The 18,735-nt window shown below is 43.3% G+C and overlaps 1 protein-coding gene across 1 annotated transcript in view; it reads left to right on the forward strand.

The window, feature by feature from the left end:
• LOC116056518 (glycine receptor subunit beta-like) overlaps positions 1-18,735 on the forward strand; it is a 136,129-nt gene that overhangs the window by 93,534 nt on the left and 23,860 nt on the right. Inside the window, exons 4-8 of the mRNA XM_031308644.2 lie at positions 3,698-3,765; positions 4,088-4,314; positions 4,969-5,051; positions 7,058-7,195; positions 11,906-12,058. Of these exons, the coding sequence (XP_031164504.1) occupies positions 3,698-3,765; positions 4,088-4,314; positions 4,969-5,051; positions 7,058-7,195; positions 11,906-12,058 (669 nt within the window). The remainder of the gene's footprint in view (positions 1-3,697; positions 3,766-4,087; positions 4,315-4,968; positions 5,052-7,057; positions 7,196-11,905; positions 12,059-18,735) is intronic.

Raw genomic sequence — 18,735 nt, forward strand, 5'->3', positions numbered from 1 at the left:
GACATTCAGCTCAGGCAGATCTTTAGCTGATCTGTCATAGATTAGTCCGCCTAACGTTTCACACACAGTTTGTCCGGTATCTCAGTGATGACCCGGGGCCACAGGGAGGTGCGTCCGCAGTCTCCGCGACATCAGCTACTGTGCAGGACTGCAGTGCGGTCCCTCCGTGGGCATGTTTCTCCAATGGAGGATAGCTTTCCAAGGGTCTTCGCCAGCAAACTTCTCTTCTACACAGGTTTTTCACAATCTTTACTGCTGACTCTGCTTTGCCATTGGCTTTTGGGTGTCTTGGTGATGAGGTAACATGCTCAAAGCACCACTCTTGCAAATGTCCTGAAAGCTCCACATGCAAACTAACAGCCACAGTCAGAAATGACCCGGTCTGGTATGCCGTGGCGTGCAAATTTTTGCACCTCAGGACCGTAGTTTCAGCTGAGAGGTCAGGAAGCAGATCGACCTCCCAGAAGTCAGAGTAGTGGTCCACCACGAGCAGGAAATCCTTTCCTGCATGGTTGAACAGGTCCATGCTCACTATCTGCCAGGGACATGTGGGGAGTGGGTGAGACATCATGGTCTCCTTCTGTTGTTCATGTGTGTACTCATTGCACACAGAGCTGCACAAAGTCTTTGATTTCCCCCTGCATGTTGGGCCAAAATAGAGTGTCACAGGCTTGCCTGTAGCAAGCCTCTCCTCCTATGTGGCTGTAGTGAATCCGTCTCAGCATTTCCGGTCGCAAAGTTTTAGGAAAGATAACGCGCTGGCTTCTGAAGAGTACGCCGTCTTGCACACTGATTTCGTCTCTGATGTCCCAGTACCCTCTGATCACTATGGGCGTCTCCTCTCTGCAGTCTGGCCATCCCTCAAGCACAACAGTCTTGAGCATCTGAAGGCACACATCCGTCTCTGTGTGTTGTCGGATTTGTGCGAGGCGTTGGCTGGTGACGTTCAGATAGTCTGTCTGCCCAATTGCTGCTCAAGTCACCAGACAGCTCCGGAGGCGGGATAGACAACGCCATCTCACAGTTGCAATGCTATGGCTAACGTTAGCTGGTTAGCCGCAAATGGACTCAACTACGACTTAACTTTTCAGTAAACAAACCAAACGCATTGCGTTAGCGACGGGCTACATAAGCTCACTTTTGGGTCCAAGTCTATCTGACACCATGTTGCAAATTGGTGAATAAGTATAGTATAACTATACAAAGTGTGGGTTAAGATCCGTGTATTGACATGCTGCACAACTGACACGCACAACCAGTAGCGCCCAACACTGCTGACTTCCTGTTACATGTTAACATACTCAATTTCCCCACAGGGTGGAGCTGTTGCCTAAGCAGTGCAACAGGATACCCTGTAACAGGTAACCATGAGCATCGGATTCACGCACCAGATCTTCAAAATCCCCTTCTGCCATATCATCTTCAAAACTACCTTCCGCCATCGTGGTTAGCCTACTAAAGTATGAATTAATTACTCAGCTTTCTCCACAGAGCAATAGCCTGTTAACTTAGTTTCAAGATGGCTGACACTATTTGGAAATTCTGGGAGTGAGTTCCCACCCCCTATGGGCGGGTTGAAAACATGCAGAACTAGCTGGCTGTAGTCTATAGCCTTTGGCCAGAAAAGCCTCCGATGACACAAAATGAAGATTTTTGCGTCATTAGAGGCTTTTTTCCAGACACACAATACAGAGATCTCTCGTCTCAGGGGGACTCGAGGGAAGGAAGTACAGTCATTCGAAAATACTACCGGGTTTCTACTTATACAAAGCTTAATGCTAATCGGTGAAGTATCCCATTAAAGGGGTGATAGAATGATTATATAGGGTATTTTACACTGTTCCTTAAGGTCTCCTAATACAGTATGTAACATTGGTTGGGCTGAAAATTGCCCGAATGCTATTTTATTAGGCCCTTAACTACCCTGTGAATATGGCTCTATTTGGAACAAGAGCTTTTCTTCCAAATATGGTATGCTCATGAATATTTAGATAAGCTGCGCGCTGATTGGTTTGAGCGAACCACATAGAAACACATTGGAGACGAGACAGCAGGTCTCATGTTTCAGACACTGCAAAGTTATACGTTGTTTGTTGGGCTATTTCGTTATTAAATTCACTTCTGAGACTTTTTTATGTGAGAAATCAACTATATAAAGCTCAAATATTGGCCGTTTTACGAAAATTGATGGCTAATTGCAAATTTGTCGGACTTTAGGAGCTCCACATAGTCTGACGAGAAAACGGCAACCTCCATACCCAGTGAAAGTCACCGTTTCTCGGTTACGGGGCTCGGGGCTCCGCTGGCTGCCAGCTGCCGGCATAACTAGATTATATTTACAGTTTGTCACGCCACTTATATAACATTTACCCCAAGGTCTTATAAAGCTAACAATGGTGTCCGACTTCAATTTAATGCATTTTTGTGAACATTAGGGATTTCGTTAGCTGCTACTGTCCCTTCAATCCTATGGGTAAAGATCGCGGCTAGTTAGCTTCACTTTCGGCATAATTAAAGTATATTTACAGTTTGAATTTCGTCACGCCACTCATACAACATCTATCCCAAGGTCTTATAAAGCTAACAATGGTGTCCGATTTCAATTTAATGCATTTTTGTGAACATTAGCTAGGGATTTCATTAGCTGCTACTGTCCCTTCAATCCTATGTGTACAGATCGCGGCTAGTTAGCTTCACTTTCGGCATAATTAAAGTATATTTACAGTTTGAACTTCGTCACGCCACTTATATAACATCTACCCCAAGTTCTTATAAAGCTAACAATGGTGTCTGATTTCAATTTAATGCATTTTTGTGAACATTAGGGATTTCGTTAGCTGCTACTCTCCCTTCAATCCTATGGGTAAAGATCGCAACTAGCTGCAGGCCCTGGAGCTCCATCAGGGCCTCGGCATTTTGTAGTCCAGTAACCCAGAAACGGTGACTTTGCGCTGGTATGGAGCGCCGTGGGCTTCCCTTCGTGATGGAGATCCAGCTAGCTCACAGCGAGCCGGAGTCTATGAAGTAGGACACACCGGGCGGCGAGGCAGCACCGGCCGCTGTCACGTAGCCTGCTGAGCTCCTGCTGAAATCCGACACACAGTCGGTCAAAATTTGCAATTAGCCATCAATTTTCGTAAAACAGCCCATATTTGACCTTTACATAGTTGATTTCTCGCATAAAAAAGTCTCAGAAGTGAATTTAGTAATTAAATAGCGGACCTCTGGAGATCTGCATGGCCTAGCTAGATTCGGAAGACTAAGCTGACCTCAGGTCAGTGGTTATAGCCTATGCAAATGTTGGGGCGTGACAAAGACTAGGAGTTGAGATGCTTATGTCAACTTATAGCTTTGTTCAGATTCGCCCGTTTTCAGCGGCAGTTTCAAAATGTGAGATTTGTAGAAGAAAGGGGTATCAATGGGATTTTGAGCTTCTATGTATGTCCTATTTACCCTCCAAACTGTCGTTATTCAACTATGACAAGGTAAAATCGGTTTTGCATTCTATCACCCCTTTAAGTGCTACTACTAAATGTACTTTCAGTGCATTCATGTGGAATCTTCTAGTGGAGAAGGTGTTTTTCCCCAAATACAGTAACTCATCAGCATCTGTTACTGTTTGTCTCTGTTATAGATGTAATTGAACAATCTGGTGTCATATTGCTTTAAGTTTGTCTTATGCGTATGTATGTTTCAGGCATCCCAGTTGAGTCCAGGGTGAACATTTTCATTAACAGCTTTGGGTCCATCCAGGAGACTACTATGGTGACACATAACACACACATACTACAACCACACTTAATGTTATTTTTTTCTTGTATTTAGTTTAAACATATGCATTTCTGTCTTTATAGTGCAGCTAATGCTAGATATCACTAATGTTAAATAATGTGTTTTCATCTTTCTGTCGAACTGACCTTTTTACACTGATCAAAGCACAATATGGCAATATTAATATTAGTATAATAATAGCAGTGTAGCAATATTGCTTGTCCTCGAAATAGCAGTAGGAGTAGCAGCAGAAGAATTAGCAGGAGCAGCAGTAGACATAGTGACTATTAATAGTACAATGTCTCTCTCTCTACAGGACTACAGAGTGAACATATTTCTTCGTCAGAGATGGAATGACCCTCGCCTACGACTTCCCACTGACTTTAAGAATGACGCTTTAACTATTGACCCAAACATGTTCCAGTGTTTGTGGAAACCAGACCTTTTCTTTGCCAATGAGAAAAACGCAAACTTTCACGATGTCACCCAGGACAACATTCTGCTCTTCATCTTTAGGAATGGAGATGTATTAATCAGTATGAGGTACACACTCACATTTTTCATCTTTTTTATCAATCTCCCTCTCTGCATTATATATCTCTGCATTCCCAGCAACAGAGCTGCTGCTTTTGCAGTCAACCACTGGTTTTTCTTTTATAATCATCACATTTCAATGTCGGTTTTTCAGTCGGTGGGTCCACACCAGTTTCTAATTGTTTAATACTTTAGCTTATGACCAAATAGTTGCAAAATGACATGCTAACCTGACATAGTGAACATGGTAAACATTGACCTACTTAACGTCAGAATGAAAAGCAGTGTCGTTGTAAACATGTTAGCATATTAACATTAGGATTTAGCCCAATACACCTAAATGTAGCTTCACAGATCGGCTTAATGCGGCTGTAGATCTGGGCCCATACAAGAAACATTTAGAGTTATACTCAAAAACAGTAAATTGTTGCGAGATACATACATATAAAATAAGAACTAATACTTTTCACAAAATGTTATTTTGATTTATCTTTTGGTCTCTCTGAGGACGTAGATGGCTGTAGAAGACCGTAGAGAGAGATTTCAATCAAAGTAAACAAGTGACATTTAAAATTCACTAAGTAGTAAGTAGTAAGTTTGTGTGTGTGTGTGTGTGTGTGTGTGTGTGTGTGTGTGTGTGTGTGTGTGTGTGTGTGTGTGTAGGCTGTCTGTGACGCTGTCCTGTCCCTTGGATCTTAAACTCTTCCCAATGGACACACAGCTGTGTAAGATGCAGATGGAGAGCTGTAAGTACACACACACACACACACACAATGTTGGATATTACAGCGTTTTAAGCTTCGTGGCTTTTTGCTAAACGGTGCTCTGAGCCAGGCAGACACAAAGCTGACAACCTCACAGATTGATGCGGTGGAGATGGCCTCATACATACACGCAGTGGACCGCTGTGGACTTGTGTCGGTTGCACGGACACGCAAGGATTTCCAGAAAAGAGGCTGCATGTGTCTACGACAATGCATGGACCATCATGGCTGCGTGACCGGTACAAGCTGCTACAGACATTACATAGTATACACTAACACCGTGTAACGCCAATGATCTGCTGATGTGCATTCAACCTACGCTAGACTCGTTCATAATGAATCAGCCGTCACTCTGAGTAGAGAATCCAGTCTGCAGTGTAGTTCAGACACTTCACTGATAAACCAGAGATTGGCTTTATGGTCAAAGATAGTTTTTGTATAATTAACTTCAGTGTCTGCTAGAGACCCCTGCTTTTAAAAGTAACGTAAAAGTAACGAGTAAAGTAAAAAGTTACTTTCCATAGGGGGTAACTAAGTAAAGTAACGGATTACTTTTTTAAGAAGTAACGAGTAACGAGCAAACACTACTTTTTAAAAGTAACTTCCCCAACACTGGTCAAATGTCTATCAAGACAAACTAAGCCAACTAAAGTCGAACAAGTATGCCACGGGTGTAAACTTTGAAAAAATCCTAGTATATATATTCTCAGCAACAGCAGCACAACACCTGAAAAGCACAGTTGTTACTCTCATCACGGGGCTTCTCGTGTGCTGTGAGGAAATCACTCCGCCCAAGTAGCAGAAGTTGTAGTGCTTCGCCTTCTGAGAATATAGTTCCCAGTTTGTATACGGTTAGAAGATGGCTGTGTCTCATGTAACCTTGTTATTTGTACACGCTGTGACTATACAAATCACAACATGTAAATAGGAAAATGTTGCCGTTATTTTGTCACTTATTGGAAGCAGTTGGCTAGTTGGAGCCAGTTACCTCCAGGATCTGTGCTAAACTCAGCTCAGTCTCATGGCAGTTTGTAAAATTGTTACGTTATAGAATCTATTGATTTGTGAACAGGACACGATTATGTCGTTTTTTTTTGTGTGGTGATTACGAATTTTAATTTAATGTGTTTAAATGGGAAGCATGTTTCGTAATCACAGCACAACGAGGGAGTAGTATGAAAAGCAGAAAATCCGCCTAAGGAGGTTGGTCGGGGTAGTGGATGGGTCAAACAATACAGGACTTTCACCCCGGAGACCGGGGATCGCGTCCGGCGTGTTGCAGTTCCTTTCAGCGTTATTCTCTTCCTAACCACAACCATCCCGTTGTTGTCAGTGTGTCCTGCGTGTGACGGTACCTTTCCCAGTTCTTCTTTTCCTAACCTCAACCGTCCCGTTGTTGTGGCGTTTCATGTCCCCGTTGTTGCGTGCCACAGAGACCGCGGATCGTGTCCCTGTGCCCGGGGATCACCCCCGTGTGGCAGTCGCCGGGGTGTGGCGTTTAATTTCCCCGTTGTGGCCGCGTGTGGCGGTCCGTCCTGTTGTTGTCGCCGCCGTGTGTCGTTGAATTTCCCCGTTGAGGAGTTTAATTTCCCCGTTGTTGTGTCCCCCAGAGCAGCCCAGTGTCATGGCAGTTCGTAAAATGGTAACGTTCGAAAATCGTGACCTGTACACAAATTAATAAATCAAAATAATGTGACTAGTGGTGGGTGTACCAGACAGAGAGATGAGAAGGGTATGTATGGACTTATCTAACTCTGGGGGATACGGTGAATAAGCTAAAGTCCTAATAAGTCGGCGTGTTCCTTTAAGACCAGAAAAGCGCTATATAAATGCAGTCCATCGTATACAGCCTATTTAAAAAGAAAATCAAAAAATCATGAAAATCTTAGCATATAATGTACAAATAATGTGTTTGAAACCAATGCCTGGTGTGGTAAAACTGGGGATGCTGAACATATAGATTATTAATTTTCATTTTTATGTTATAGTTGGCTATACCACCAGTGATCTTGTGTTCATGTGGCAGTCTGACCCAGTTCAGATGGATGAGATTGCTCTCCCTCAGTTCGATATCAAACAAGAGGACATCAAATATGGGAACTGCACAAAGTACTACAAAGGAACAGGTTAGTATTTATGAGTTACATAATTATACATAATACATACATGAGTATAACTAAAGCATTAACACTAATACTACCAAAAGAATGAATGTACTAAATAAGCAAGTTACAATTGGCAATACAAAGGTCCTGCAGGCCATTCTACAACATGACCCAAATCCCATTCAACCAGCACTAAAGTTATCTGAAAGTTTCATATTTTGCAGTCTACTATTCTATGTGCTTCCACACAAGGTGTAAATTAAAGGTCCATCCATCCATCTTCGTCCGCTTATCCGGTGTCGGGTCGCGGGGGGAGCAGCTCCAGCAGGGGACCCCAAACTTCCCTTTCCCGAGCCACATTAACCAGCTCCGACTGGGGGATCCCGAGGCGTTCCCAGGCCAGGTTGGAGATATAATCCCTCACCTAGTCCTGGGTCTTCCCCGAGGCCTCCTCCCAGCTGGACGTGCCTGGAACACTTCCCTAGGGAGGCGCCCAGGGGGCATCCTTACCAGATGCCCGAACCACCTCAACTGGCTCCATTCGACGCGAAGGAGCAGCGGCTCTACTCCGAGCTCCTCACGGATGACTGAGCTTCTTACCCTATCTCAAAGGGAGACGCCAGCCACCCTCCTAAGAAAACCCATTTCGGCCGCTTGTACCCTGGATCTTGTTCTTTTGGTCATGACCCAGCCTTCATGACCATAGGTGAGGGTAGGAACGAAAACTGACCGGTAGATCGAGAGCTTTGCCTTCTGGCTCAGCTCTCTTTTCGTCACAACGGTGCGATAAATTGAATGTAATACCGCACCCGCTGCGCCGATTCTCCGACCAATCTCCCGCTCTATTGTCCCCTCACTCGCGAACAAGACACCAAGGTATTTGAACTCCTTCACTTGGGGTAAGGACTCATTCCCTACCTGGAGAAGGCACTCCATCGGTTTCCTGCTGAGAACCATGGCCTCAGATTTAGAGGTGCTGATCCTCATCCCAGCCGCTTCACACTCGGCTGCGAACCGATCCAGTGAGTGCTGAAGGTCACAGGCCGATGATGCCATCAGGACCACATCATCTGCAAAGAGCAGCGATGAGATCCCCAGCCCACCTTACCGGGGAGGCTGAGAAGTGTGATACCCCTGTAATTGGCACACACCCTCTGGGGGGACCACCACCCCGGCCTGCCACTCCTTAGGCACCGTCCCAGACTTCCACGCAATGTTGAAGAGGCGTGTCAACCAAGACAGCCCCTCCACACCCAGAGCCTTGAACATTTCTGGACGGATCTCATCAATCCCAGGGGCTTTGCCACTGTGGAGTTGTTTGACTACATCAGTGACTTCCGCCTGGGAAATTGACAACAATCCCCCATCATCCTCCAGGTCTGCCTCTAACATAGAGGGCGTATTAGTCGGATTCAGGAGTTCCTCAAAGTGCTCTTTCCACCGCCCTATTACCTCCTCAGTCGAGGTCAACAGCATCCCATCCTTACTGTACACAGCTTGGATGGTTCCCCGCTTCCCCCTCCTGAGGTGGCGAACGGTTTTAATGGTCACCCGACCCCAGCGGTTCCTCCCACAGGTGGTGGGCCCATGGGTTGGAGAGATGGATGCCACGTAGCTTTTTCGGGCTGTGCCCGGCCGGGCTCCGTGGCAAACCCGGCCACCAGACGCTCGCTGACGAGCCCTCCATCTGGGCCTGGCTCCAGACGGGGGCCCCGGGCTTCCTCCGGGCAGGGTCACTCCATCTCTTCCTCGTTTTTTCATGGGGTTTTTGAACCATTCTTTGTCTGGCCCCTCACCTGAGACCACTTTGCCTTGGGAGACCCTACCAGGAGCACAAAGCTCCAGACAACACAGCCCTCAGCATTTTCTGCAGTCTGGGACATGACACAGACACACACATACCCTCCTGCTATTATGATGCATGTACTTTTATCAAAGATAAGGCTTAACACTTCTTTAAAAAATGTCGGGTTGTCTTCATTTGGTGCATAGATATTGCATAGCAGTCATCTATTACTCCATTTACTGACTATATGTGCCCCTTGAGTCTTACTATTGAGAGGTGGGTGGGAAACTCTACTTATTAGTATTGGCACACCTTTTTGCTCTGATATGTGAGAGGAGAAGAAGACTTTGTTTGCCCATCTTCTACTGAGTTTTCTATGCTGATAAATGAGTTTCCTGAAATAAGCAATCCCACATCTAAGCTGTTAGCTGGAAAAGAATTTTATTTTTTGTTCACATGGCTGTGCAGGCACTATACATTATAGCTAGCAAACTTAACCCCCATCTAGTGAGTGTGTATTTGTGAAACTTTGGGTTCACTTAGCTTGAGGCAGAGTGAGGAGAAGGCAGATAAAGGTGAGGGAGGGAGAAAAAGGGGTCAGCTGCTTTAACTGTACTGATCCAATGACTTCACACACAATTATCTCACAGAATGGTAAAATAAAACAACAACAACAACAAACAATGTTCAGCATCTTACTAAACATATTGTCTACAAAGATAAAAGTTGAAAAGGAGCGTCCAGGAAGTCGGTTATGCTGAGGTCTTCAGCATACACAATGTACTTTAGCAATAGGAATCAAACACAAAAAAATTGTAAACAACACAACATGGCTCTTACACTTCTGGGAGGTATTGCACAAAAGTAGAATTTATAAATCCAGGATAACAAATAAAGTGAGGCTTGACCTAGTCTAATCAGTGCAGCCTGGTTTGGTGCATTTCACGAAGCCCAAGCCAGGCTGAGGAGGAGCGACTAGGTCGAGCCAGGCTGAAGTAATTCGAAAAGATGCGACTGAATGCGTAAGCAGCCTAAAAATATACATTTACTGACCACTGCTCTGAATTGAAACCGTCATAATCATACCATTCAAGGAGTTAGGCTAATTATTTGCACAAATAAACAGTTGTACTTTTTGTCTTAAAAGTGAGCAGAAGACAGCCTAATCTTACTCAGGAAATGTACCATGAAGATCAATTACAACCACTACAATCTACAATGCTAGAATAGGCCTACGATTCGTAAATATCTCTCTCTCCCTCCGTCTCTCCCTCTCTCTTGTATGGGCTAAAATATAATATATAAAATATAAAATATAAATAAAATATAAGTAACATATTAATTCCCACTGCTCGCTTTTCAGGCAAAGTGTAAAACTGTTCGTTTGTGGAAATAATTAGCCTAACTCCTTGAATGGTTTCATTTAAGAGCAGTAGTTCGTAAATGTAGCCTATATTTTTAGATATATCATTCAGTCGGTCTGCTATTATCTGCCACGCTTTTTCTCTGAAATCTAGAAACTATAAAGATAATTAAAGACACCCCTATCTCCTCGCTGTAAACACTGGGGCTGCTGGTTTTTTGGGGGTATTAAGTCCCATCAATGCTGTCAAAACTACCGGATCGTACTACTGTCCTTCACAATAAAATGACATGCTTCAACAACTCTGAATTATGCAATAAAAGCTCCTTAATTTCCAGTACAGTAAAAATAGAAACTTTTTAGAGGGAAAGATCGTCGCCCGAGCATCCCCCGAGCATTCTTACTACTTTCCCTCATCAAAGTCACTTTCATATACTAATTAAACATGTAAACTTCCATGTACATATATGAAAATTCATACGTAGATTTGTTAGATGGGTATAGATCAATTCTGCTAAAATTTTTGGTGATGATCGGAAACATAAAGTACCACGAAAAGACCGGAAAGTGCGTAAGGTCGGAAGTGTCCGAATATGGCCAATAGCAGCGAGTGGTGTCCAAACGTGGAGACAGTGACGCTTATCTTTTCTGACAACAATGGTAATGCCAGTATTTCCTCCTTTTGAAATTTTCGTTACGTAACGGAATTTCTGTTTGTGTTTTGGCCTGTGTGTTGTTATCAACTGCCCAGTTTGAAAGCCAGACCGGGTTGCCAGATATACCTATAAAAATGCAAACCCAGCTCGCTACACCTGTAACGTTAGTACAGCCATGAAAGCAGCAAACAAACAAACAGGTTCAACGGAGATAGATTCTACCCGACCTAAAAAAAAACCGGCATGTTTCTAACAGTTGCGTGAACAGAGATGTAACAAACCCCGGGTAAATATTGGAGATGTATTTTTTATTTAATTTTATTTAACCTTTATTTAACCAGGTAGGCTGTTGAGAACAGGTTCTCATTTTCAACGGCGACCTGGCCAAGAAAAGCATACGCGCTCAAGACAACATACAGTTTCACATACATACATACATGCTATGAAACTTAACTGTGTCCTCCTCCTAACTGGACCTGCTGTGTGTGTGTGTGTGTGTGTGTGTGTGTGTGTGTGTGTGTGTGTGTGTCTATGTGTCTGTCTATGTGTCTGTATGTGTGCGTGTCTGAGTGTAGGTGTCTGTGTGCGGGAATGTTGTCTTTCTGCACCTGCTATTCCCACAGAAAGTTATAAAATTGTTACATTGCAAGCACAAATAATAACTGTGCTTAACTGAACAGCAATATGCACCTGTTATAGGCTAATAATAATAGGGTAAAACCACTGCTGAGTGAACAGAAAAGGCTCCAAGATTAATAGCCTGGTCAGGAGCAGACTAGCTGCACAGAATAAATCTCCATGGTAACTTAGGTGCCTCTGCTTTTGTACAACCAAGTCAAGGCTAAATTCATCCAGGATAACTGGAATATCCTGGCGTAATCCCTTATGCTGGTTTTGTGCAATACCCCTATGCTCTCTGTTTCCAGGATACTACACCTGCATTGAGGTGATTTTCAAATTGCGTCGGCAGGTTGGCTTCTACTTGATGGGAGTTTATGCTCCAACTCTGCTGATTGTTGTTTTGTCCTGGTTATCATTCTGGATAAACCCTGATGCCTCAGCTGCACGGGTGCCATTGGGTGAGTACCACACATATACATTTTACATGCTTTATTTGCAATTTACATTCATGTATGCAGTATTTAAATCTTTACAGAAATAATGTAGGCCTACAACCTTCACGACTCACAGTTAGGCGCACCACGCAAAGCAGAATTCTGCTACTTGCCATACTTTTTAGTTTTTTGCAGAGTAAAACAACAGCACAGGTATACATCAATAAAAACGTTAGCATGGATTTAGCTAAGTTTGTAAGCTATATGCCTATTCACAAACCTGGTAGCCCCATCTGACTGTTGACATTACTTCTCCTGGTGAAATTGTGGTATGCTTTTGATATTTTTTTGAGAACTCTGAAACTCAGAGGATAAGTTTTTCTTCTGTCACTCTACCTCCCCTGCTTGCATGTGTCACTTCTGGACGTCACATACAGCTGTAATCTCATTTGTTACGCTTTAAAAGGTCAGAATCGGAGGAGATCACGTGACCGATGACCGCAATAGCTGCCAGGCTAAAGCTCAGCACTCACCGTATTTTCATTGAAAAACCAGGTCTATTCCTTCTTCTTCGACGTCAATCGTTTTTATTTGTCGACACAGTGACTCAGTGGAATGCCAGCAGGAGCAAAAAAGCAGGTCTCGTTGCCATTTACCCGGACACAGATTGTTAGGGTTAGACACGGTAACACGGCTACTGATGCTAGCGCGGACCTGCACATGGAAAACATGATGGCTAAGGTCTTGGAAAAACAACAAAATGGGCTTGAATCAGTGTCCGCAACGCAGTGAGGGAAGCGTTAGCAGAAATTGATACCTAGCTGCAACACATCAGGACAGAGCTTGAAAGACAGGGAGCTACGGTACGGGATCTGGTGCAACGACTGGATAAGACGCAGGAAGACAACAGGCAGATGAGAAACACGGTGAAAGCCTGTGTTGATGACTAGAAGAAATTTGAGTTCAAGTTTGCCGAAATGGAGGACAGATCACGACGTAACAATATTTGCATCACCGGACTAAAAGAGGGCAGCGAAAAAGACGACCCAGTTGGGTTCCTGCAAAATCAGTATGTTCGGTATGGATCCCCTCCTTACAAAACAGGGCTACCATCGAGATTGACAGAGCGCACAGAATCTACGGCAAGGGTACAACGACACATACTCTGATTTTCAGGTGTCTGAGATATCAGGACCGACAAGCCATCCTTCAGGGGGTGAGACAAGTACAGCAGAGAGGTCAGATTCGTGATTCTGAAGCAACACTACGCTTTAAGCCTGACTACAGTACATTCACTGTCCAACGGCAATTTTGAAGATGGCTGAGCTTTCAATCCTTTCAGTCAACATCAGCGGGCTAAACGGGCCGATCAAACGAGCTAAATTCCTGGACTATTTAAGAAGGAAGAACATTGATGTGGCGCTTATACAAGAGTCACATTTATGTAAAAGAGATGTAAATCGTCTACAAAATAAATACTTCAAAGTTGTTGCCTCATCTAGTGACGACACCAAAACCAAGGGCTCCATTGTGTTGCTGTCGCAGAAATGCGCACTCACCGTAGACAAAAGCAGTAAAGACTTATATATGTACCACGATAAGGAGTAGAAAAATTGCCATTGTTTCGGTACATGCACCGTCTACATATGATGAAAGTCTTTTCCCGCGCCTAACCAATGAATTGCTCTCTCTCAATGAATATTCACTAATTATAGGGGGAGACATGAGATATATTTAAATCAGGATAGATCAGGGGTCAATCACACAAAGACCCAGAACCATATATCAGACATGTTTAGAGCAGTTGTTGAATCCCACCATCTTACAGATATATGGAGGATGCACAACCCTACTAGCAAGGATTACGCCTTTTTTTCCACACGCCACCTCAACATGCATTGATTATATTTTGTGCTCCAGTGAGCTTAAGGCAATGTTCCACATGACAGCAATAGAACCAGCAATTCTGTCTGATCACAATGCACTGATAACCACATTCCGTTGTGATATGTTAGGAGAAAGATCTAGGAGATGGCAATTTAATAATTCCCTTCTCCAGAACACAGCTTTTGAAGCCGAATTTATAACCAAACTGGCTGAGTTTATATCAATTAATACCGACTCAGTTTCTGACCCTACATATACATGGCAGGCAACTAAAGGATTTATTAGAGATTTCACATCCTCCTTCGCGGTCAACTTGAAGAGGAAAAGAGAGGCAAACATTGCGGAGTTGGAAGAACGCTGTAAATCGTTAGAGCAGTCTCTTAAGACTTGTTTTTCTAAACCTACTGATACTCTTCTAGTCACAAGTCAAACAGAGCTGAATGATCTGCTAAGAATGAGAGTTGAGTTCATAATGCACAGAGTGAGGCAAAATTACTATTTTAATGGCTGTAAACCAAGCAAATTGCTTGCTTGAAATTAAAATAAAGCGAATCCAGAGCTACTATCAACAGCATCCGCACAGACCGAGGTATCTCAACACATCCTAAGGATATCAGCACCACTTTTCAATCCTTCTACTCAAAGTTGTATGAGTCCTCCTGCAACCCAGATCCGACACAGTGCCAGAAGTTCCTAAAAGAACTAAACCTGCCTCTTCTTGACCCAGAGGAGGCAGAAGAACTGGGCCAACCTATAACGTTAGAGGAACTTAAATCAGCACTAAAAACAGTTAAAAAAGGGAAAACGCCAGGGTTGGATGGAATTCCATCAGAACTACAGTATTTTGACATATTAGGACCTACCATTTTACAAGCTTTAACTTCAGCCATAGAGAAGGGTACTTTCCACCAACAAACCAACACTGCGCTAATTTCTGTCATGGCCAAAAAGGGCAAAGATCTCACGGATTGCTCAAATTTCAGGCCCATCAGCCTCATCAGGACTGATATTAAGCTTTATTCCAAAGTCTTAGCTCTCCACCTAGAGCACTTTATTGAGAAGCTAGTCCATCCCGACCAATCAGGTTTTATACCCAAGCGTCATGCTGCAGACAATGTACACAGACTATTTCATGTAATAGAAGAAGCCAAAAGCCTTCCAACAACGGCAGCAGTTTTTTCAGTGGATGCGGAAAAGGCTTTCGACCGCCTAGAGTGGGACTACTTGTGGCAAATAATGGAGAGGCTTGGTTTGGGGGCCAAATTCATTAACATGGTGCGTACTTTATATGCGAATCCCACGGCCATAGTATCAACCAATGGCTTGCACTCTCAGCCATTTCCCATCGAGCAGGGCTCGCGACAGGGATGCCCGCTCTCCCCTATGCTGTTTGCAATCTCTCTTGAACAGTTAGCCCAAGCCATAAGGCAATAAAATCTGTAATGTCCAGATTAAATCCAATAGCAGCTCAATATCATTATTTGCGGACGATATTTTGTTGTACATTTCTGATCTTGAGGATTCAATTCCAAAAAAATTTAAGATCTTCAGCATCTCCAGCTATATATATATATAAATTAACTGGAATAAATCTAATCTTCTTTTATTGAATAACAGGCATGTGGCATCAGCCATTAGTGTTACAATACCAACCCAAAGCAAAATTAAATATTTGGGCATCACCATACACGCATCAATACAGCGAATTGTCCAGGACAACTATGAAACTATATTAAGTAGTGTTCAAAAGGATCTGGCCAATTGGTCTGCACTGCCGGCATTACTACGCTCCAGGATTGCTGTTGTTAAAATGAACATAGTTCCTCGTGTAAATGTCTTAAGTACAATGATCCCCTTACCCCCACCAATACATTTCTGGAAGAAACTTGATACCTTAAGCAGTATATTTGGAATAATAAACAACCTAGGCTAAAATACTCTACCCTGCAACGTACCACAAACACGGGAGGCTTGGCCCTCCCCAACCTTAAAGTGTATCACATAAACCCTTTGCTTGTAAGCAGTGGAGTGACAGAGGTATTTATATTTTAGACCAGCTATTCAATGAGAAAGGTATGTTGAGTTTTGAAGACCTGAGAGCTAGTTTTGAGTCCCCAGGACATCCTTCTTCTTGTATCTTCACTTAAGATCAGCCCTAAAATGTTATGGAGTGCCATGGGGATACAGTCTTGAGGTGCACCCAGTCATTAAATGGTTTGTTGATTTTGGATTAGTATCCAAGATCTATGCTAAACAGATGCAAGTATCCATAGGAGACCTCCCAATAGCAAGAATATCGGAGAGAGAGCTGAGCCCTGAGGGGAACGCAATTAATTGGGAGACAGTTTGGGACAACATTTTCCATTGTTCCAAGAACCCAGGTCACCAGTATATCCACTTCAACATATGCCATAGGACATATTGGACTCCTCAGAAGAGATACATCTCTAAAGTCATTCCCACTCCCTATTGCACGTTCTGTCAACCTGAACAAACTGGAACTTTCCGGCACATGCTCTGGGAGTGTGAACAGTAGGGATGAGCGAGTACAGCATTATCTGTATCTGTATCTGTATCTGTTAACCATATGAATTATCTGTATCTGTATCTGTACTCGGACTGGGCGGTAACTAACCCGGAAGTGGACGGGATTTAACCCGGAAGTGGGTCGGGTTGTCTTGAAATGGGCGGGGCTTTAACCGGTATGTTATTTTAAGCATGCAATTGATATGGGTTGATCAAAAATTGTTATATTTATTGCTGATTAGAAAACTATTTACATGACAGCATCAGCATTGAGCTTCAGATCAATGGTTTTGATCACGATAACAAACTATATACAGAACAAGTTTTGCAACAATGAATACAACACATGCGGTTGCAATTATGAAGTAAAATGTAATGAACAAGAGTTTTCATACTCAACATAACTTTCTTTTTTTAACTTTTAATTTTTTTATGATCAGTGTGATTTTTTTTTTTTGGTTCTTTTTTATTTTTTTATTTCCACACCAGGTATGTGTGTGTGTGTGTGTGTGTGTGTGTGTGTGTGTGTGTGTGAGTGAGTAAGAGAGAGAGAGAGAGAGAGAGAGAAAGAGAGAGAGGGGGGCGGGGGGGACTGTGTTCTACGGATCAAATAGTCCGACGCTGTTTAAAAAAAGAAATCTCTGACAGGCAGAGACGCAACGCGAGTCGCATTCTACCAAGCACCACGTCTGAACAAACCCCACGTTTACCAGAACTCTACTGGTTAATAAGTAAGTACTACAAACCGAAGTAAAAAACAAACCTGAAGCAGAAGAAACCCTAAACGTTAACGGAAAAGACCCGCAAACCTGAGTGACTGAGGGAGAGACAGAGAGAGAGAGAGCTGTTCTGTGTGTGAGTGAGCAGAGCGGGACACAGCAAGTGTGTAGGGGAGGGGCGCTGTGACGACTAGCCTATCACAGAACACAGTTACCCAATGAGGATTTTTATTCAATCCGAGCACAGATATTGACTCGTATTACTCGTATAATACTCGTACTCAGCAAAAGTGCTTTATCCGTACCGGATACTCGTTTCAGCCGAGTATCCGGCTCAACTCTAGTGAACAGGTGCATGAGTTCTGGAATAAAACAACATCAATAATATCTGATGTGGTAGGATGTCGAATTCCTACTCCCGATTGTTTTGTTACTTAATGACAACTCTAAATTACACCTGCTTGGGAGACAGAAGAAAATTTGGCTAGCCGGCTCATCCGCAACCAAGAAAATGATAGCTCAACGCTGGCTCCCCCCCCCACTCGCTTTGTATAAAACAGTGGTTGGCGTATTTTCTAGACATAGTTATGCTTGAGCTCTCTGCAGCAAGGATTAACAAAGCCAAATCATCGACTATCAACCTATGAAAAAGTGCAGCAGCACAAGTATCAGACCTTATGACCTGAGAGTCACAAGAATTAGAGGAGAGTGACTAGGCAAGGTGTGATTTCTGTTTATTTGTTTGTTTTGTTTTCCTTGAGACCGCAGAGGGTGGGGGTGGGAGAGGGTTTTTGTTCTTGTTCAATTGTATTTGTTCTGTATGTTGTAAAAATATAAAAAACAATAAAAAATTGATCTAAAAAAACAAAAACAAAGGTCAGAATCAACCGAGGTCAAAGTTGAAATACTTTTATCTTTGAGCGCAGCGCTCTGTGGCAATTACCAGCGGTGCGCCACACCAAGGGTAGCACAAGTTTGGCACCACCCATAGAAAAAGAATGGCACAGCCAGCCGGAGGAGTTTTACCGCTGATCATGTGTGGGTAGGTTAAGGCTGCCAAATATCAGTATCATTATCAGGGGTTAAAGTGAGCCGTAACAATCTGGAATAGCGCTACGGCAATCTTCCATTAACAAGTAAATTAATCTAATTGGCAGTTTCATAAATCAGTGTTTCCTGTTTGTTTAAGAAACGCAAAATATCCATTTTAGTGTTTTCCCTATTATTTCTCAGCAACGCATATTAGTCCATGAACAAGGCAAGTGTGTGTGGTTAGTTCACATGTCTGTAATAATAGCAGGACAGGCGAGTGTCTGTTATCTAAACTCATGAGGTCAGTTGAACAGGTGATGACGTCTGTAGTTCACCGGTTACAAACCAACCCGGTAGTAAACCACACAATAACAATGCTAGACAGAGAATATTTGGTTAAATAGATCACTGATGCCGTTTCCCCTCATTGTCCACCATGAAGTTTGCTGGAAGTGATGTAGCCTTGGTGTGTTTTATGTGGAGTGACTGCATCAGACTCAGTTTAGAATATACCTTTTAAATGCTTGTCACCAACCA

This window comes from Sander lucioperca, chromosome 1 (assembly GCF_008315115.2).
Source record: "Sander lucioperca isolate FBNREF2018 chromosome 1, SLUC_FBN_1.2, whole genome shotgun sequence".
NCBI lineage: Eukaryota > Metazoa > Chordata > Actinopteri > Perciformes > Percidae > Sander > Sander lucioperca.